The 22,589-nt window shown below is 30.5% G+C and overlaps 1 protein-coding gene across 2 annotated transcripts in view; it reads right to left on the bottom strand.

Moving 5' to 3' along the window:
* LOC107439278 (uncharacterized) overlaps window positions 1–20,479 on the bottom strand; it is a 107,981-nt gene extending 87,502 nt beyond the window's left edge. The window contains exons 1-4 of one of the 2 annotated variants that reach the window (XM_016051811.3): window positions 20,040–20,479; window positions 16,886–16,966; window positions 13,702–13,776; window positions 10,897–11,043 (exon numbers count right to left, since the gene is read on the bottom strand). In XM_016051811.3, coding sequence (XP_015907297.2) covers window positions 10,897–11,043; window positions 13,702–13,776; window positions 16,886–16,966; window positions 20,040–20,237 — 501 coding nt within the window. In that variant the 5' untranslated portion in view covers window positions 20,238–20,479. The remainder of the gene's footprint in view (window positions 1–10,896; window positions 11,044–13,701; window positions 13,777–16,885; window positions 16,967–20,039) is intronic. The other variant, XM_071187819.1, reaches the window with a different exon arrangement.
* Window positions 20,480–22,589: the final 2,110 nt, after the last annotated feature.

Raw genomic sequence — 22,589 nt, 5'->3', positions numbered from 1 at the left:
ATTGATCAATATTTGTTTCAAATTCAACTAATAATTTCTTCGAAACTATTTTGGCACATTTAGCTCAATTTTGAGAAATCTCTTTTTGCAGTTTATGCCTGAATCAAAATATAAATCACAAATTATGCTTAATTAAACTGTTTTTGAGGAGCGAAAAACCATTTTATGACAATTATGATCAAAATGTATCAATAAAATGTATTGCTCAGTATTAACTGATTTAAAGGAGTTAAGTTATAAAAAACATTAATTAAAATTTTTCACATTTAATTTTCCTTTTAATTTGTTTCCAACTCATAAATCATTTTTTTTTAAAACTATTTTGATAGTGTGAATGTAATAATTAAATCATAGTCGTCATAAACACCCGAAATAATTTATGAAACTATGTATAACACATATTAATGCGATGAAATAGCTATTTTAAATGAAATAATAACTAATTTTAATAACAACATCAAAATAATAAAACTGATTTTAAAATAATAAAATGGCCGAAGTTTATAACTCCAACAGTTTGCGCTGGCTTAATATCCCCCCCCCCCCNCCCCCCCCCCCCCTCGCAGCCAAAAAAAAGTTGGCACGCCACTGCTGCATCTAAAATGAAAAAATAAATAAAAATACACGGAAAATCCCTTCCTCTTTACCATAATTAGCGAATCTGAATCATTACAGATAAAATAGTGAGAAAAATGTCCATATTATTAAGAATCGTTTTAGCACATTCTATAGAAAAACGTAATTAGAAAATAAAATGGAAAATAGCGAGGAAACGCTTATGATGCAGGGAATCGTCTCAGCTCCTTCTACAACAAAAATTATTTGAAATAAAATATAAAATATCTTTCATAAAAAAAATTTTAAAAAAAAACATTTGAAATAAGCTTCCTCTTAATAAAGAAAGAAACACGTTCTTAATATCCCCCCCACACACACACACACTTACCTCAATTAGCGAATCTGAATCAGATCTGTTAAAATAGCGAGAAAAACTTGTATAATACAAGGAATCGTTTCAGAACATTCTATAAAAAAACATTATTTAAAATAAAAAATATCTTTTATAGTTAAAAAAAATAAAAACATTTTAAATAAATTCCTCTTAAAAAAGAAATCTTTCCCTTATTTTAATAATCACATCTGAATCATAACTTCGGAAATTGCGAGCGAAGCATTCTTGATGCAGGGAATGACTCGCATGAAATTTCTCACTTTTTTTATGATCATATCAAATTTTATTTAAGAAATTTAATTAAATCATGATTCCCGTCAACTTTTCTTTTGTGTTTTAAAATTAATAAGTGTAGTTTTTTGTCGAAAATTATTGATTTAGTAGCTCCTATTAAACTAATGAAATTGTTAATGAAAATTTCTGATGCATTCAGAAATAAAAAATTAAAAAATTATGATAATAAAAATCCAATCATTAGATATTAAATCAAAAGTTATAAAAATTTAAATTCAAGGACAGTAAAAAATAAAAAAAAAATTTCGCACTGTTCATAAATTATCTATTGCAGTTTTTTCCAACCTTTTTCGGCCTATCGCTTACCTCTTTGATGTTTACTGCTTTAGATGTTGATTATCACCTATCCCCCCCTCCCCCAAATGTTAATTGCCTTCTATCAACATTCTTTTTTCTTCTTCTTAAAAATCCATGAGTTGTCACTAATAAACATCGATAATACTGAATTTTGCATTTTTTTTTTTTTTTTTCAAAAAAGAACCGATACTTGAAGGAAAATAATTAAATCAAGAGTACATATTTACTTTCTTTAATTGGAATCTGTGAAAATTGAAAAACTTGATAATTAAAATTTAAAAACTCTATTGTTCATCTTTAAATCGTGTTTGCATAGGTAGGATAACGTATGAAAACGAATAATTTTTCTTTCTCGGAAATTTGAAAACGATGAGCTTTCTTCGAAAAGGAGGATCATTTTTTNATTTTAGATCTATAAAAAAATTTCGCACTGTTCATAAATTACAATTACCTATTGCAGTTTTTTCCAACCTTTTTCGGCCTATCGCTTACCTCTACTGCTTTAGATGTTGATTATCACCTATCGCCCCCTCCCCCAAATGTTAATTGCTATCTATCACCATTCTTTTTTCTTTTTTCTTCTTAAAAATCCATGAGTTGTCACTAATAAACCTCGATAATACTGAATTTTGCATTTTTTCTTTTTTTCAAAAAAGAACCGATACTTGAAGGAAAATAATTAAATCAAGAGTACATATTTACTTTCTTTAATTGGAATCTGTGAAAATTGAAAAACTTGATAATTAAAATTTAAAAACTCTATTGTTCATCTTTAAATCGTGTTTGCATAGGTAGGATAACGTATGAAAACGAATAATTTTTCTTTCTCGGAAATTTGAAAACGATGAGCTTTCTTCGAAAAGGAGGATCATTTTTTTTAATTAAATTGGAAAAAAAGGCAGACACTCCACCAGAATGCCTGAAAAATGCAGAAAAGTCCCGGGAAAAGTGCGGCTGTGTGAAGCAGAGAATGAAATTCTCATATCAATCTCTGTCAAAGAGATCTGAGCGTTAGGATAAGGTAATTTTGATATTTATTTCTTCTTTCTTTATAAAACTAAAAAAATCACCACGATTGTGACGAAATTTCAGCCAACGGTGTTCGCTACTTATACAACCTCCGATCGCGTTTAATTGTTCTTTTCTATTTTCGTTTGAATATTCATCGCTCCCTGATTGAAGAAAGAAATCGCCCACTCCCCCGCGTTGAGTACTACAGATCTATTGTGCAATCAAAACAGTTTCCTTGAAACGTTTTGATCCCGTGGCGCCATCTCTTTTCTAACGGAACAAACTTCAAAGAACTAATCTATGAATATTTGCTGCCACATAGTTACACCATTGTAAAAACTGTCAGCTATGCGAAGATAGTCCCCGAAAATTAGGAAAATCAAAAATTCAAAATGTATTCGTTTGACCACTTTTTGACCATAAATGACAATATTTTTGTTTCATTTGACCACCCTTATTTCGGACATAATCCTGAAAATTAAATTTGGGGACTCACTTCGCATTTTTACGCCAAATATATAAAAATCCAATTTTATATTGTATTCGTTGATCACAAATGACCAACATTTAGTTTGTTTGTTTTTTTACCACCCTTATTTTAGCCGTAATCCAAATCTTACTTGACTTAGGGGAAGCGTGAAATTAGTCCTGAAAATCAGCAAATTGCCCTCCACACTTATAGAGGAATATTCTTAGTCCACCTAACAACAGATAAACCTATTAAGTTTTTTTTCAGTCGGCTTGATTCTGATTGTCTACGATTACCACTAGACATTAAAAAACGGTCAAATTATTAAGTATACTTACATTAAGTAAGGGGCCGTTCAAAAAGTACGTACATCCCGAAGGGGGGAGTTAATTTGCTATTTTGTACGGTTTTGTAAGATGGGGAGGGGGGAGGTATTATACAAAGTACGTACATTGTAAGCATACACCAAATTTAAATTTGACTTTTTCCTACACACTACTTAATTAAATATTTAATTTTATTTAAAACATAATTATTTCAATTTTTATGAAAAAGGGGGGGTATACTAATAAAATGTACGTACTCTAAGGGGGGGGGGAGTGAGACCTTATGTACGGTAAAGTACAAAAGGGGGGAGGGGTTAAAATTTCGCCATTTTTGTGTACGTACTTTTTGAACGGCCCCCATTGAATTATAATTAGATTTATATTTCAAAGGAGGAGTTATTTTTAGAATCTTGTCCCTCTTTCACTTCTATATTAGGAAGCATTAAATGATTATCAATGATGCGTAAAGTTACAAACTATGCACTGACTGAGCCTTTTCACCTCTAAATCTGTAAGTATTTAATGTGAGAACGATTGTTTTCGCATGTCTCTTGCTGAATAATGTGTTCCATAAAAGATCTGCCGGAACCATCCGGAGTTTTGTCCACACCCCCTCCCTTGTGGAGTGGGAATGTGAACTGTTGTAACCACCAGCCTACCTTCAAATAAACCTTTTTAGAACTTATAATGGCTTACGACTGAATCATTCAAGCTGAATACAACAATGATAGCAGGGATGTAGCCCTTTTGTTACATATATATATATATATATATATATATATGTAACAAAAGGGCTACATCCCTGCTATCATTGTTGTATTCAGCTTGAATGATTCAGTCGTAAGCCATTATAAGTTCTAAAAAGGTTTATTTGAAGGTAGGCTGGTGGTTACAACAGTTCACATTCCCACTCCACAAGGGAGGGGGTGTGGACAAAACTCCGGATGGTTCCGGCAGATCTTTTATGGAACACATTATTCAGCAAGAGACATGCGAAAACAATCGTTCTCACATTAAATACTTACAGATTTAGAGGTGAAAAGGCTCAGTCAGTGCATAGTTTGTAACTTTACGCATCATTGATAATCATTTAATGCTTCCTAATATAGAAGTGAAAGAGGGACAAGATTCTAAAAATAACTCCTCCTTTGAAATATAAATCTAATTATAATTCAATGGGGGCCGTTCAAAAAGTACGTACAAAAAAATGGAGAAATTTTAACCCCTCCCCCCTTTTGTACTTTACCGTACATAAGGTCTTACTCCCCCCTTAAAGTACGTACATTTTATTAGNAATTAATAAGATTTTGCAAGTGATTGTAAAATTTGATTAAGCCAAAGATAATTCTGTTCAAAATATAACTTAAAAGTAAAATTTACTATATTTTATTAAGTAAGAGTTAAAAAAAATTTTGAATTGTAGAGTATACATTTGAAAATGTAATTTTAAATGGCAAAATTTGAGTGAAATCTGTCAAATAATTCCCGAGAAATCTAATTTTAAAAATACAGCATTTTCTAAATTCGATTTATCAGAAACTATTTCACTGATTTTGCTCAATGTTTGTATTTATCCATTTAAAATTGCTTTTTTTAAAATGATGTAAAAAATTGTGTACCTTACAATTCAAAATTTTTTATACTATTACTAAATAAAATTAAAAAAATAGTAAGTATTTTTTTGAAGTTATATTTAGTATGGAATTCATCTTGATAAATAAATTTGTTTTAACTGTGGGTAAAATATTTTTGGATATGGATTGGTAAATATGCTAAAAGTAAAATGAACATTAATAACCTAACTCTGGACCACTCTCCTGACCAAACTATTGGGATAATATTTCTCAGATTGCAAAACCCTTCTTATTTTGAGGGTCAGAAATTTGAATTTGTTGAAAAAAGGTATGTTTATTCAGAGAAAGTACGCTATGTTTCATTTTGAAATATCTGCACAAATGTATTAGCATATTTGAGGTTACCCCCTTAAATCATTAAGATTGAGTTCTAGAACGTAAATATTCTATCATAAGATCAAAAGTTTTTTTTGCTCATTTACAACAAACACCTAAGAAAGAAATAATTTAATAAAATCCAGCATCCCAATTAGCATTAATACAAATTTGAACGCAATTGGAGTAAAAGACTTTTTTAAATTAGTGATGTAACAAATAGTGATGGGGCCGAATACAGAGTATTCGGCCAAATTTTAGTCTGCATACCGAATACTTACTTCAAAAAATTTCTTTTTTGATTGTAATTTTGTAATTAAAGTAATTTTCAAATTTTAGATTAAAAATGAAATAAAAATTAACAAATTTTCTTTTTTAAACTTTCTATATTTTAAAAAAAATTTAACAACTTGATGTATTTTTTGTAATATTTTAAATATCTTGATGCCAACAATAAGGCTTTCACAAATCTAAATAATTAATAATAGCTGCATAATTAATAATAGCATATACTTCATTATTCGGCTAGGCCGAATATTCTGCAAAAGGGCCGAATAGGCCGAATACCGAATAGTGGCCGAATATTCGTTGCATCCCTAACAGAAATGTACTTTTTTCTATATAAACAAAGCTTTGATGGATTAAGATTCTTGACTATCAAAATAGGGGAGGTAGCCGCAATATGAGAAATAGGTCCCATTAGTTTAGTCAGGAGAGAGGTCTAAAGTTTAAACATCGAATTGTTATCTACTTTTTGCGTATTCCACCATATCTCTGGAACAATTAAAACGATTTCAAGGTTTTTGCTCGCATTCAAAACTCTCATTTTTATGAAGTACGCACGTTTCATAAAAAAAAAGTATTTTTTTAAAATTATAATTGAAGTTAATAAACATAAAAATTTTAGTTATTAGATATATAAACTTTTATGATAATGAATTTTTCCAACTACGTAATTATAAAAAACAAAATCCTAAATGTGAAAGGTATCAATCCAAGTTCTCGAGAAATAAAAAAATTAAATCTACTGCACTTTATGAAATGTAATTACCCAGAAATTTATTTAATCTATTCTTCCAAATTTCAAATTTTTCTACTACTAATAACATGATTTTAAATAGTGTAAATTTTTAAATCCTTATAATCTAAAAATTTCTCAATTATTATTAAATTAATGAAAAAATACTAAAATTATTCTTTTCATAGAATTATCTTTTAAAAAATAAGTCTTACATTTGTATGCAAAAACTTTCATATTCGCTTAAATAGTTCCAGCAGGATTGCTAAAGACATAGAGAGCTAAATTAACATTAAAAAGGTTAAATATTTGATCGTTTTCCTGAATTAAAAATTAGGATAGTATTTTCCAAATTGCGGCTAATGCCGTTAATTGAGATTCAATAATTAAAATCAGTCGGAAACGGGTGTTTATACAAAAAAAAGTATGTTTTCATAGTTTGCAATTTGAAATATCACCTGCGCAAAATAATATTTAAGTCTAATCCTTCAAATAATTAAAATTACATGTTAGTACACAAAAATCTTATCAATAGATTAAGAGTCTCGGTTGATCCAGTTCTCTATTTTGTGCAATGTACAAGCAATCATGTTATCAGCTATCATTCAAAAAACAAGCTTTATAATTCTGAATTAAAACTTTCAGATTAGCTTAAATAGTTCCAGCAAAATTGATAAACACATAGAAAGCAAAATTAACATAAAAAGGGTGAAACATTTGATCATTCCCCTGAATAAATTATGGGACCATATTTTCTGAACTGCAGCTACTTTTATTATTTGAGGATCAATACTTAAAATCCATTGGAAAAAGAGTGTTTATTCAGAAAAAGTACGTTTTTATAGTTCGTAATCAAAAAATATCGTTTGCACAAATAATTATTTAAGGCTAATCCTTTAAATGATTAAAATTACATGTTAGTAAACAAAAATCTTATCATTAGATTAAGAGTTTTGGTTGACCCATTTCCTTATTTTGCACACTGTATAAGCAATTACATAGAATTAATTAGAGTTAAAAAGAATTGTTAGAGTTGAATTAGATGTAAACTTACAAAAAAATAACATATTTTCACATAAATGTGAATATTAAGTTTATTTTTTTTTTCAGTTCAACATAACAAAATTTTTTTAAATTTTAACATGATAAAATATCTATATTTGTTTTTATAGAAAATAATGCTGCATGAATAGCATAATGAAAAACTTGCACAGACAATTTTTTATGTTCGTTTAAAATAAGTTACTTAATGTTAGATGGGTGAATTTGAAACTGAAATCATTTTAAAAATTAAATTAAAATTGATCATTGTTGATGATCAAGATTAATTCTTGTATATGTCTTGTATACTTGTTTTAATAGTCAGCATCTCGAAGGAATTAAAATTTAGACCTATGATTTTCTATATTAATTTTTAAAAAAGAAAATATTTTCTTTTTAAAAAATTAGTATAGAAAAAAAAAGAATATAGCTCAAAATAAAGAAACAAAAACATAAGAATACAATTCAAAAGAAACAAGATCTCAAGTATCTATCATTTTAAAAAACATTAACGGCATTGTTTCATTTTCCATAATAGCATCATCTTAAACTCATCTAATTTTGGCATGAAATTCGTTAAATTTTGTTAGGTCTTTATATAATATTCCTGAATTAAATATAAGATAGAGCTTTAATTAAATTTAAGTTATTACTATTAATTAAATTTAAGTTAAAATACACTATACTATTAACTATTAATTAGTTATAAATATACTATTAATTAAATTTAAGTTAAAATATACTATACTATTAACTATTAATTAGTTATAAATATACTATTAATTAAATTTAAGTTAAATGTAATCATAATAAATGCATTTATTATGATTACATTTAACTTAAATTTAATTTGGGAAATAGATATTCTTAAAAATTTCAGAACTTAATCAAGATTTTCCTTTGAGAAGGTGCTATAAGATGCACAAATGATGGAAGTAACCATTTAACACAGTCTAAAAATTTATTCAGGCTGAATAGTAGCAATAAATGCTTTATATGCCCCAGCCAGTCAAAAGGACGCTGAATGATCAAAAATATAATTTAAAAAATGCAATTAAATTAAACTTTAAAAAATAAACCTCTTTTTTTTCATTTTGGTGTTTAGAATTTTAAGTTAAAGAATTTTAAATAATAAAGTTATTTTAACTAAAATTGATAAAATCATAATAAATTAAAAAATGACTACGATTTTTATCAACATGACTTCATACTGTGTGAACAACACAAAACTTGTAGTTTATGAGTATCAGGCTTCAAAGGTTGGCATGAGAGGAAAAATCAGACTCGATCTTAAATGAAATTTTGTTGACTTAGAAGACAAGTTTTATAATCCAAGATTAACTGTTTTTTGTTGCTGTCAAAAATATAATAATTTCGCATGTTTTTGGATCTCATCTTCCAAAAAAGTCATTTTTAAAAAGGATGACACATATTTCATTGTTGAAATGTAACTTTGTCTAAAATTTGATTTACAAGTCTCATATTTTGTAGAAACGACAAAATTTTTAACATTACAAAAAACCCATTAGAAATTTATTTCATGCATATGTATAACAAAACACATATTTTTGGAACATCAATATATTCTACTAGAGTCAATCCTTTAAAATGTCATGTACTTCAAAATTAAGCTGCAATTTTAATTTAGTGCAAATTAAAAGTTCAAATTTTAGATAAAAATGTGATTGAAGTTTAATGCTAAACAGGATGATTCAGAAATTAGTTTATTTGCATCATGAAATTTATAATTTCAGAAAAAAAACATTAATATTTTCTACAAGAGACAAACTTTGAAATGGCACCATACACTTTAAAATTGCTCTATCACTTAGTTTGAAAGCAGCAATCAAAATAACTTGTATGTAGAGAAAATATGCCTGAATGTAATATTAAATAATGTTTTTGAATCTATTTTAGTGGAAAATAAAACTGAATTTTAATGTTAGAAAGAACATTTTTTAAAAAAACCATATAAAGTTAACAATTAGACATGCACTGTAGAATCATTTAAGTAAGTGGTAGTAAATTATATTTTTCTTCAATTTATATAAAGTCACAGATTTATTTTGTATAAATGCTATTTTTAACTTTTTTTTATTGTATTCAGTATTTTGTCTCCTCTCTGACACAGAGATCTGGTTTTCGAATAACAATAATATCATGAAACAAACCACCTACTTTTTATCTGCTTTCTTTAAAAATTTTATAAGAAATTCTTAAAGCACATTTTAAACCAAACTTTACATAAAATGAAAATCTTCTTCTATTGGCATGATAGCCCTTTGTGGGCCAGAACCTTCCTCCATTCTGCTCTTTTCTTTGAGATTTTTCTCAAGATAGATTCTTAGGATTTTAAAACCCTCTTCGTCAAATTGAAGCCATTCGATCTTAGGCCTCTACCTCTAACTCTAGTTCCCATTGGTTTGTAATTAAAAATCTTAAATGTCAAGGAAGAAGGGTCCATTCGACAGACGTGAGCAGCAATCTTTAATTTACTTATTCTGATATATTTGTTGATATCAGCTTCTTTGAATAGCTATATAGCCCGAAATTATGTCCTCTCCATAAGCCATCCACATTCATACCAACGAAAGTTTTTCTCAAGGCTTTTCCTTCAAAAATAACAAGCAGGTTTGCTACTGATTTAGTTAAAGACTGTGTTTCAGATCTATAAGTTAAGACAGGTCTAATCATAGTTTTATATATATAGCATTATCTTTGTTCATCATTCAATTAATTTTGACTTTAGAAATGTACTTAAGCCATGAAGCATCGATTAGCTGCTCTAATGTGTCTCTTTATTTCTGTGCTTATATCGTTTAAGGCATTAATATTTGAACCAAGATAAGTGAAATTGTCAGCAAGTAAGAATTTAGAATTTCCGGTTTCTAAAAATTTGTAATTTGCAGGTGTTTTAACAATTGGCATGTATTTGGTATAATATGAACATCGCATCTCGAAAACTTATTCAGACTATATCAACTCAATTCTTATGAGTTACAATGAATAAATTATTTCTTACTTTTTTGTGAAAAACCATACAAATCCTTTCCTATATATATAAATCTTCTTAGAAACTATTAACTTTGAAACTTGAATTTTAATATGCCTGAAGGATTATTTATTAAAAGTGCCAAATCTATACGCTGCAATACTTGTGAATGATATCATTATGTGTTGATAGTACTCTACCTATGACATGTTTGCATTGGTATCCTATATGAAAGCTATTTACAGTCTAAAACATTTTTTTTATTTATAGAAAGTTTTTATTTACAGAAATTTCATATTATATTTAAATTTGTATTTATCTGGTCCTTTATTGGAAAAAATTGGATATTTAAAATTGATTAGTAAAACTTTTTCTCTTAGTATAACTTAGATTGATAAGTATAACTATTACTCCTGAACTCTGTCACTGTACTACTTTACATATTTTTTTTAATTTGAGATGTCTAAATATAACGATATAAAGTATAAAGTTCACTGAACACCAGTGCATAATGAGGGAATCAAAATGGAAGCTAAATAACACTTACTACTTTTAAATCTTTAGCCAAAAATGAGTGACAAAATTGTAGATTGTAAGGTCCATTAGGCTCACGGGCAAGAAAAGAAAATTGATGATGTTCTGGATCACATGTTGCAAATGAGATTCGACGTAAAGCATGAGCCATTAGGACACTCTAAAGAGAGAGATATATTAAATCATTTTTTTATAAATTGTAGACATTAAACATTAAAAATATTATTATTTCTAAAGATGCACTATAGCTTAAGTGATAATACACTTTTCTTTATAATTATAATTTTCCTAAAAAAGACAGCTGATTAAATATATATCTTATAAAACTAAACTCAGTGGCGCGACAGCCCATAGAGGGCGACGGCCTACTGTGCCCATCTCAGTTTTCTTGACCTTGGGCTCTGGGGTGCAGGAGCAGATGTTCCGGTCAGGTGGTCAGCCGAACGCGGAACCCCCAGTGTTTAGTTCCCAAGCATGCTTGGTACTCATTTATCGACCCATTGAAGGGATGAAAGGCTGAGTCAACCTTGCCCGGCCCGAGGATCGAACCAGGGACCTGTGGCACGACAGCGCGAATTGCTACCGCTCAGCCACCGGGCGTCATATATATCTTATACTAAAAACAAAAAAAAGAACATCCTCAAGATCAAACTTTCTATCTCAAGCTTTAATTCAATTTTCAACACTTTTTCTTACTCAAGATAAAGTATGTTTTATATATAATTTTGCAATTAATACTTAATAGTAATGAAGTAGCAGTTCAGAAATGGTCTTTTGAACCATGAAAATTGCCACTTACAAAGGCAGGTTGATAAGGAATAGATTGGTCTGAAGCAAAATTTCTTATAACACTGAAGAACATTCTTTTGCTATTATGAAAACATTGGAACACTAGATTGAAATATATTTAAAATCATTATCATAATTACAGTTTTTTATAATACAATTTTTCAACTTTATTTTAAAAATAGAAAACAAACCAATCTGCACTTTATTATTTGTTGTTAATAATATCCTTTGTTTGACTAGATAAAAAACTTCAAAATTACCCAGAACAGGTTGCCTAGAAACTTATTCATCTTTTAGATCAGTATTATATGTATTTACTATTTGGGTCATTCTCACAAAAATATTCACTTCATTGTCTCCAATGTACTTTACGATTGGATTAAGATTTAAGCATTAGAATGCATTTTAAAAATAATAAAAACGAAATAATTATTTTTATATTTATATTTATCGTATGCAACGAAAATACATGTCACTCTTTTAGTTGTCTCCACTATTGAATTAAAATAAAAAAATTATTTCTGAGAAAATGAGAAACAAGTTTATAAACTTGTATTTATAATTTTAGATTGCTAAAATATAGAATTCAGAAAATAAATATTAAACTGATTTTTTGTAATGAATATTGCTACAGTATTGTTATAAAATTTGTGATTAGTGTGTTGCATCATTCACTCACAACAATATATTAACCCTCCTAAATCCTTGCAGAATAAAACTGCAGGTATTTTATTTCAAAAATCAATTAAGCCTAACTACTACTTTTTAAATTTTATTAAATTTTTCTTTAACTAATGCATAAATTAAATAACAGAGTGAAAATGATGGGTGTTTCTGGAAGATTAACTAAAAAAAATAAGTCTATATAGCTTAAAATATTTTTCTTCTCTTTTCCTTAAATGTAATTAGAATTCCCTGTTTTTTGTTTGTTTTGCATTAGTCTACTAGTTTCTATGTGCTTGATTCATAGTTTATTTCTTATTCTTTTTTTTTCAGCATCTCACTGATGGTATTTGTCATCAATTGTCAACAGCACACCCTTTTTTGAGCTTTTGAATAATTGGTATATTTTTGAACCTTAAATCAAGACAACTTTCCTATTCTGAGTTTTAATATTATCCTCAGAGACATATTCATCGTATGCAAATATCCCAGCATGATATGTTATTCCTATTTGGTTTCATAATTAAGTGTTTTTAAACAGCTTTCTGATCTATTAAATAACACTTTTCAACTTGATACAGTAAATTAAGTTGAGATGCCAAAAATATCACAAACAGTGCGCAAAATGTGATTAAAAAATTTAAAAACACACACTCACTTCTTTGTGAGAAAAAATATTTTATTGCCAATGCATATATGAATATAAGAGTAGAAAAAATTATGAAACCTAAAAATATTTTTATGGGGAGGAAAAGAATATTCAACACAAAATACATGATACACTATAAACCTTTAACAGTTTAAATATATTCTACAAAACTTATTGTCACATAGATTACAAATCAAAAAAAGTTGATAGAAATTGAAAAATTTTAAATTCCTGCAAGGAGAAAGTTCAAATGATAAAAGTGTTTTAAGAATTTATTTTATAAAAGGTAAGGTGACAAATTAAAAAAGAATTTGTAAATTAAAAAAAAAAGAAAAAAGTTAAACCCAGAGACAAGCAAGCAATTTCAGAGTTCTGAAGAAAATAAATAAATAAATACTCACTTAAATAAATCCTTACTGAAAGCTATGTATAAACAAGATATGTTTCATGTAGTGAAGCAAATAAAAAATACACATTTTAAAAAATAATTGAGACAGTTTAAGTTATACAAATAAGTTTATATTAAACAAAACAAAAAAGTGTTAAATTCTAATACTCTTAACAATGATAAACTAAATTATTCTTATTAATAATTTTTAAAAGCAGAAAACAAAGAGTTTAAATTGAAAAATACCTATGAATTGCTTGTAGTTAAAATAACAAAATCTATATTGTAGCTAATTTAAAAAATAAAAGCACAGTTCAGTTACTACTTACCTTCCCATCCAAAGTGCAAACTTTGATCCCAGTTGGTGAAATAACCAGGAGAACACTTCGTTTTGGTCCTGCATCCTAATGTAAAACAAATATTAAATACATTTTACAAAAAGTAAGTGGATGAGTAAGCATATTATAAGATTGTTTGAACTTCTGCAGGAGATTAAAATGGTATTAATCAAATTACCATTTCTTGATATAAAAAACTAAATTAACTGCTTTGTTCTAGAGGAAAGTATTTAAATCAATTAACAGGGCAATCAATTAAGAAGGTCATCTCAGAATTGAAGGGAAAAAATTTTAAGTTTAAATTTTTATAAATTACATGAACTATTCTAGTGTCAAACATTTTTAATCGCTATTTTGAAAAATTTGATAATTGAAAATGAGTAACTCATATCAAATATTTGTTAAAGAAACTTTTTATTGTATTTATTTTATTTTCTCAAATAAAAAATATTATGAGTAGTTTTTTTAGCCTAAAAATTCTGTCCTACACATTTAATTTAATTCTTGTGAGTTGTACCTCTGTTACCTTTCTTATTAACTTAGCTTCATTTCACACACAGTAAATACATTATGCATCTCATATTAAATCAATTTTAAAAAGAAGTGCATGCATATTGTTTGTTATTCTGTTTCTGTGAGATATAATAAACTGTTAGATTAATAAGAATCTTTATTATATCTTATTATCTGTAAGTTTATATTTCTGAATTTATTATATTCTATTATCTATTTCTGAATTTATTATATCTTATTATCTATTTCTGAATTTATTATATCTTATTATCTGTAAGAATAATAAGATATAATAAATTGAACATAATTATACTCATATCTAAATTCCCAATTAATTACAATTACTATTATCAGTACAATGACATAATAAGTCATAAACTAAACTAAACTCAGCGGCGCGACAGCCCTAGAGGGCCAAGGCCTACTGTGCCCATCTCAGTTTTCTTGACCTTGGGCTCTGGGGTGCAGGAGCAGATGTTCTGGTCAGGTGGTCAGCTGAACGCAGAACCCCCAGTGTTTAGTTCCCAAGCACGCTTGGTACTCAATTATCGACCCACTGAAGGGATGAAAAGCTTAGTCAACCTTGCCCGGCCCGAGGATCGAACCAGGGACCTGTGGCACGACAGCGCGAAGCGCTACCGCTCAGCCACCGGGCGTCATAGACTTAGAGGTTGGGCAGCTCTGACGAGCAGGGCACATTGACCAGAGGTCTATTGTACCCAAACCCTAGTCATGATTAGCAAGAAAGCCCTATAGCTGAAATAAAGTTCAGCAAGCACCTTACAGGAACATCTTGCAGTTCTCAGGCATTGACGCAATGTTGCCCTAGATGCTCAAATCTTTGAGCAGAATAGACATCACAATCACAAAGTATGTGTCGTGATGTCTCTTCTTCTAGATGACATCCCCGACAAAGAGAATTGGATTCTATTCCCATAATGTTTAGGTGTCTCCTGAGGATACAGTGACCAGTAAGAAGACCTATGCTGCTCCTTATACTGTTTCTATTAAGCTTTAAGAGCTCCTTTTGACGTACACTAGGACAGTCTCGATTCAGCTCCTTAGCTTGTCTCTGACCGTCAGCAGCGCGCCATTGCTCATGGGCGATCTTGCAGTAGAGCTTGAAAATGGTTGCCCTAAATGAGGAGGGAGAAATTCCCAGAGCAGGTTCAGCGCCCCAGAAAATTGCATTAGAGCCAACCCGTGCTGCTTCATCAGCTAGCTCATTTCCACCGATACCCATATGTCCTGGTACCCAATGCAGGGATACCTTGTTATGAGTGGACAGGNTTTCTGAATTTATTATATCTTATTATCTATTTCTGAATGTATTATATCTTATTATCTGTAAGAATAATAAGATATAATAAATTAAACATAATTATACTCATATCTAAATTCCCAATTAATTACAATTACTATTATCAGTGCAATGACATAATAAGTCATAAAATAAACTAAACTCAGCGGCACGACAGCCCTAGAGGGCCAAGACCTACTGTGCCCATCTCAGTTTTCTTGACCTTGGGCTCTGGGGTGCAGGAGCAGATGTTCTGGTCAGGTGGTCAGCTGAACGCAGAACCCCCAGTGTTTACTTCCCAAGCATGCTTGGTACTCAATTATCGACCCACTGAAGGGATGAAAAGCTTAGTCAACCTTGCCCGGCCCGAGGATCGAGCCAGGGACCTGTGGCACGACAGCGCGAAGACCTACCGCTCAGCCACCGGGCGTCATAGACTGACGAGCAGGGCACATTGACCAGAGGTCTATTTTACCCAAACCCTAGTCGTGATTAGCAAAAAAGCCCTATAGCTGAAATAAAGTTCAGCAAGCACCTTACAGGAACATCTTGCAGTTCCCAGGCATTGACGCAATGTTGCCCTAGATGCTCAAATCTTTGAGCAGAATAGACATCACAATCACAAAGTATGTGTTGTGATGTCTCTTCTTCTAGATGACATCCCCGACAAAAAGAATTGGATTCTATTCCCATAATGTTTAGGTGTCTCCTGAGGATACAGTGACCAGTAAGAAGACCTACGCTGCTCCTTATACTGTTTCTATTAGGCTTTAAGAGCTCTTTTTGACGTACACTAGGACAGTCTCGATTCAGCTCCTTAGCTTGTCTCTGACCGTCAGCAGCGCGGCATTGCTCATGGGCGATCTTGCCGTAGAGCTTGAAAATGGTTGCCCTAAATGAGGAGGGAGAAATTCCCAGCGCAGGTTCAGGGCCCCAGAAAATTGCATTAGAGCCAGCCCGTGCTGCTTCATCAGCTAGCTCACTTCCACCGATACCCATATGTCCTGGTACCCAATGCAGGGATACCTTGTTATGAGCGGACAGGTCACAGAGGACCGAGACCGGGCGTCATAATAAGTCATATTACAATATAAAGCTCATGAAAAAAATAATAATAATAAAATTTTTCAATGCAATTGAATTTTTAATGCAAGATTAATTAATGAGTACATTTTTGTGCAAAAATTGCATTAAAATTACTTAAAATTGCTTTCTTTATGAAAAAAAACTTTTTAATCACTAGACAAAGCCGGAAAAAAATATATCATTAAATAAAAAGTAGAATTACAAACCAAACCAAAACATGACCTTTACAAACCAAAACATGATAAAATAATACAAATAAAATTAAAATAAATATACCCTTAAATGCTTCAGCTGAACTCTAACAAACTCTGTTCGTTCATTTTGATCACTCCCTGACACATGAAAGCTTCCTACATACTAAGAAATTTAAAAGAAACCTTAAGACATCAGGAATTTTTTTATTTTTTTTTTAAAAACTACAAAAATACAGCATTTAATAAAATATAAAAATGAAAATATGCATGTTTTCGACGGCATAGATAGTTGTCCCCCTTTTCCATCTGGGAACATGGACTTTTTTTGTAAAAGAATAGTAACATTTCATTTAAAAAATTTATAAATGTGAGAACAAATTCTCCCCAAAGTGTGACATTTGTGTCCCTTGCCTTCATTCAATTTATTTTTCTTACAATGAATTTTTCTTTTTGAAAATCTATTAAAACATTACACATTTTAAAAGCAATAAGTTTATTATATCATAAATATTGACTAACAGCTAGATCTGAGTGCATAAAAAAACTCTTCTGTCCCCTTATCCAAAACCTTATAGTCAGATATTTAAAGCAAATTTTCAATATAAATACAAAGAACAATAAATATACCTTGTATATATTTTTGTTGCTAATTATTAAGGATATTGGATATACATAATATATACTATAGCATGTGCATCCTTTAAAGTTAAGAGTAACACATGCCATATTTCTAAATTGAATGAGAAAAAATAAATTAAATTATTCATCTAGCAAATAACAGGAAATAAAGAAAAAAACTTAAAGTCAAGGAAGTTGAATGTACTATAAAATAGACAGTTCACATAATTAAAAAGTTATGTTGTAAAAAAAATAATAATCCAGATTAGCATGAGAGAGAATGAAAAAAGTGGAGTGAGTATAAGTAGGTTTAAAACCTGTTTACCCGGGTGAGTTTTCATCATTTCAGTTTGTTTAGAGGAGAATTGGTATGCCACATATGCTGTACCTTAGTATGACTGGGGAATATAGCGAGAAATATCAATTTAACCCACTGTCTCCATATTGATATTTTATTTTATTTTATAACTGCCATTGAACAGCCGACCCAATTTTGGGTTTACGACTACTAATGTTCAACTCCGTAACCTTGTAATTTTGAACCAGATCCAGAAGACAAGGAAACTCATGGATCAGAATCCCCACAGGTGATTTGTTAAGGAAACATGGGGGACTTTGTGATCCAATTAATTTAATGTGCACCAGTCACTATTTACTACATGGGGAGACTTCGACCAGCAGAGATTGAACCCACAACCTCTTGGACATGGGCCCAGTTCTCTACCAACCAGGTTATCCCAGCCTCACGCTGATATAGTAACTTTCCTTTTTCTTAATGCATGTGAAATCTGATTAATGCAGCCAAAAAACACTTCAATATATATATGTAAAGATTTCCAGCCAATGTTCCACTAGTGATTCACTGTTACAGGCACCCCTTGACAAAGATGCAGTTGGTTTCTTCATAAAAAATCATGGCTTTATATTTGATTGAGCACCAGAGTGTTGAACATGATGTACCCAGTTTAGTTTTGCATTTTTGTTCTTCTTTTTCTAGTGAAAATAATCTACATGAATGAAAAAAAAAATATTTTCAATGGAACTTCGGTAATTTTGCGATTCTTTGCCGAGCATTATCGCATCGTTTTGAACACAATCTATTTATGAAAAATAATTAGGCATCAAAAAAAATTATTTGTTAATTCTTTTTTTTTAAAAATATTAGGCTGTGCAATTTAATAATAGCATTTTGGTAGCTTACTTTTATGTTAAGTTTGTTCATTTACACCTTCTCTTTTTATTTAAAAAAAATCTTTAAGCAAATGTAAGTATAATAATATGATTGAATTTGGATAATTTTTCTCAAAATTCTCAGTATAATCAGAATTTAGATGCTTGAATTGATATTTTTAAAAAGTTAAAACAAAGCTTCATCATCATCAATAATGGCATGACAGTCCAGAGTAGGCCAAGTGCTTCTGAACCAGGGGTTTCCAGTGATGATGATATGATGTATTCTAAATTATATTACAAAATTCGAAAACAAGACTTTGAGAAATATGCAACAATGCAAAGATAAAGAAAAAATGGGATTTTTTTTTAGAATATATCAAAAACACAAGTAAGAATGGAAAAAAATTATGCTCAAGCTCAATTAACAGACCAATTTTTTTCAGAAAAATACTGAACTACAAAATAATGTCAGATTGAAAATCTAAAAATATAGTTGCCACTCAAAATTTATTAGTCACCAATGTCAACCCTGCATTCGTGTTTCCTAAGCCCTAGTCACTACTGTCCCTGAATCATAAAGAGTACAAAACTAAAAATATATATATTATATATGAACACACAAATTGTAATTTGGAAAAGTTTCCTCAGCATGATCTGAGGCAGAATAATCATCAAGTCTTGGCAAATTCTGGGAAGCTGCCACTCAGAAATTAAACATCATACAAAAGAACCAACTCGAAGGGTGTAACTGGTAGCCATCCCTGGGCAAACTTCTACATATATTTCTTTTAAAAGTTTGCAAGTTAAAAATCCTTATGGAACAACAGATTACAAATGCGGAAATATCCTCTAGAAATTGTGAAAAATTCATGATTTTGATAAGCTTTCAGGGGTTATTTCCGTATCATGATCTATCAAACCAACTACAATCGCTGAAGTGCTAAATGAATTTGATAAACTTGCACCTTTTTTTTAAGAAAAACATATAAATGTTTGCTCAGGGGTGACTACGAGGGAGATTTCCGTCTCGTGATCAGTGGAAGAATGATCACCAAGTCTTGGCAACTTCCGAGCTGCGGCCATCGACAAACTAAAAAAATAAATTACAGAACGGGACCAACTCAAAATGTATAACTCGTAGCCACTAGGCAAACATCTACATGTTTGTTTGTTTTTACAAAACTTGCAAGCTTAAAATTTATTTGGCACCTTGGTGATTGTGGCTGGTGCGAAAGATCACGATGTGGAAATATCCCCTGGCTACGAGTTATACTTTTCGAGTTGGTCCCTTTCCCATATTTTCGGTCACTATGTTTTTTGCTTCTCTTTTTCTTTTTAAGTTTCTCGCAGGTCACTGCCCGGAAGTTGTCAAGACTATTATTCTGCCACAGATCACGATACGGAAATCTCCCCTGCTTTTATAGTATTAAACTAAAATTATTTACCTCACATACACGAATTGTTGATTCACAGTTAATATTGATATCAGAATCAAACTTAAGTATACGACTGAAACATGATCCATCTGGCAAATCCTTAATACCGCTTGAATTAAATATTATCTTCTTATTACCAAACAAAGAATCATGAGATAAAACATTAAGTTTAGTCAATATTTTTGTAGCAAAATTATTATCCATCATTACACAAGTTCATGTCAGCACGAAATATTTCCCTAAATAATAAATTATGCAAAAAAAAAAACATTAATTCAAATTCTAAAAAATGTGATTAATTATTTAAGTTCAAAAAATGTTTTATGTTACAGTGAAAATTCAATTATATGGAATACAAGTTATTCAGGCTAAAAGAAAGGTAATATTGAACTTTTCTTTTGCATTTCTACTGTTTATTTAGATTCAAACGCTTTTAAGTGCTTGTTTCTGCTTTTATTTTAACCTAAAGTCGTGCTGAAACTGCTGCGAATTTTCATTTAAAAAAATATTATACTTGGTAAAGTTTCACTAACGCCTAAATTTTAGAGCATTTTGTGAAATGCCTAAATTTAAGAATTATTAATTATTTTTGTGAAATGCCTAAATTTACGCCTAAATTTAAGAGCATTTTGATTCCTACTGCGACAAAGTTGAGTGGCAAAAAATTAGAAAAGGAGGTAGTTGTAGGAGGAGGTAGCAGTGATAAGAATTTGAAAATAGAGATACCTCTGCTGAAGGGGTCTCCGCTTTGGTAGCCCAACGACCTGCGTTCGAAGTCGATCACTTTATGGTAGTTCAGTTTTAGAAAAACTGATCCCGCATTCCCTCGGTCCATTCGCAGACTGATTTAAGTTATTACCCATTTACCCACCCTCGCACTAACCGCTACTCGTGATTGATGATTAAAAAAGGCGAGACAACCAATCGTTCATTGACAAAAAACTCTAATTTGATTGCCAAAGAACCAATTACATTAGATGCAATTTTCGAATGCGAAAAAAGTGAATGCTAACAGAAACCGGTTGGTAAATTTTTCGCAGGAAATATTTTATTCCAATCTCGCTTTCATTCGAAATCGAAAAACTCGCATCCAATAAAAATGGTCCTATATATCACACTAGGGAAGAAATCTTAAGTGTTTAAGGTTTCAAAATGGGAAGAAGACTTTCCAACCTTGTTCCTGCTCACGACTAGTCCTAATCTCCTTCTTTTTTGCCTTGGCGCTTCTTTTAAGCAGCTGCTGGTTGATCGGGACTTTCTGCAGATATATGGGGAACTGACGCGACGGGGCCTTCTTGACCTGGTCGATAGGGCCGGCCGCACACTGAGGAGGGGGATGTCCTGGGGGATGTGTAACACTAGGGGATGTAACACCTGGGGGATGTGTGACACTAGGGGGGCATTCTCCTAGGGAGACTATGGCCTCTTTGAGAAGTTTACAATTCATGCCATCCCTTGCCTTCTGGGTTGGGTTGTCATATATCTGAGAGTTCTCTTATCTTCTGAGTTGGGTTTAAATTACAAGGCTATGGAGTTCAATATTGATTGTAGTAAGCTCAGAATTAGGTTCGCTGTTCAACATCAGTTATAAAATATGCAAGAAAAACTACTCACAGTAAAAGTATAATTTTTTGGCAGCCACGTACTCTAGTGTCTAAAAGAAGAGAGACCCTTCGAAACTTTCAGAAAAGTAACATTTTTTTCATTCAGCATTACTAATGCGAACTTTTGAATGACCAAGTTGTAGCTGTAACATCAAAAGATTTAGATAAGAGACACTAGTTTCTCCCAAATATTTTCTGAAACTTCGGAACATTTTTAATAACTTTTCTCCCCTCCCCCTCCAAAAAAAAACTACTTTTTGTTCATTAAAAATTTCAGATGCTTTTAGTTTATGAGCATTTAACGGTGCACATTGATAAACTCCTCAAAAGTGGAAAATGCTATGAAAAATTAAGGGTACAGCTCTATCCATCCTCGGAAGTTCCTACCTGGATTTAACCCCATAATTATCTCACACCACCTGCCTTCGATTAACTACCCTCCTATCAGCTCAAGATCGACTGCCGCATTAAAATTTTAAGCGTGTGCGCCAGAATAGCGAAATAAAGCCAAATCTAGATGGATGAAACTGATGGCCGCCTTCTTATGAATCACTTGTAAAATAGTCGTCTTCAATGATTTGTAGTTACAAAAATTTTGCAGCTAAGAACATGCGAAAAAAATGGCGATGCCGAATAAAAACAAATATCAGTCAAATATCTGTACATAAAAAATATTTCTTAATGTGTGTGTGTGTTTTTTTTTAAAAATTTAGAACTGCAATGTAAAAATTATTTTCACAATTAAAAATTTTCTTTATACATTTCTAATATGATTAATTATTAATTTTATAGGATGGTCGAATTCTGCTAATTAACTTTGTGAAAGTTTTCATGAATAATTTTTTTGAATTTAAAGAATTAATTTTTAAAAATTTTAATGTTGAAGTTATAAATGCTGTTGATAGAGGATAAAAAATTAATCCGATCAAAACTATTGTAATTTATCATTTCTTAA

This window comes from Parasteatoda tepidariorum, chromosome X1, assembly GCF_043381705.1.
Source record: "Parasteatoda tepidariorum isolate YZ-2023 chromosome X1, CAS_Ptep_4.0, whole genome shotgun sequence".
Lineage (NCBI taxonomy): Eukaryota > Metazoa > Arthropoda > Arachnida > Araneae > Theridiidae > Parasteatoda > Parasteatoda tepidariorum.
Note: the sequence above shows the minus strand (reverse complement) of the source record. Positions and strands in the feature narration are given on the sequence as shown.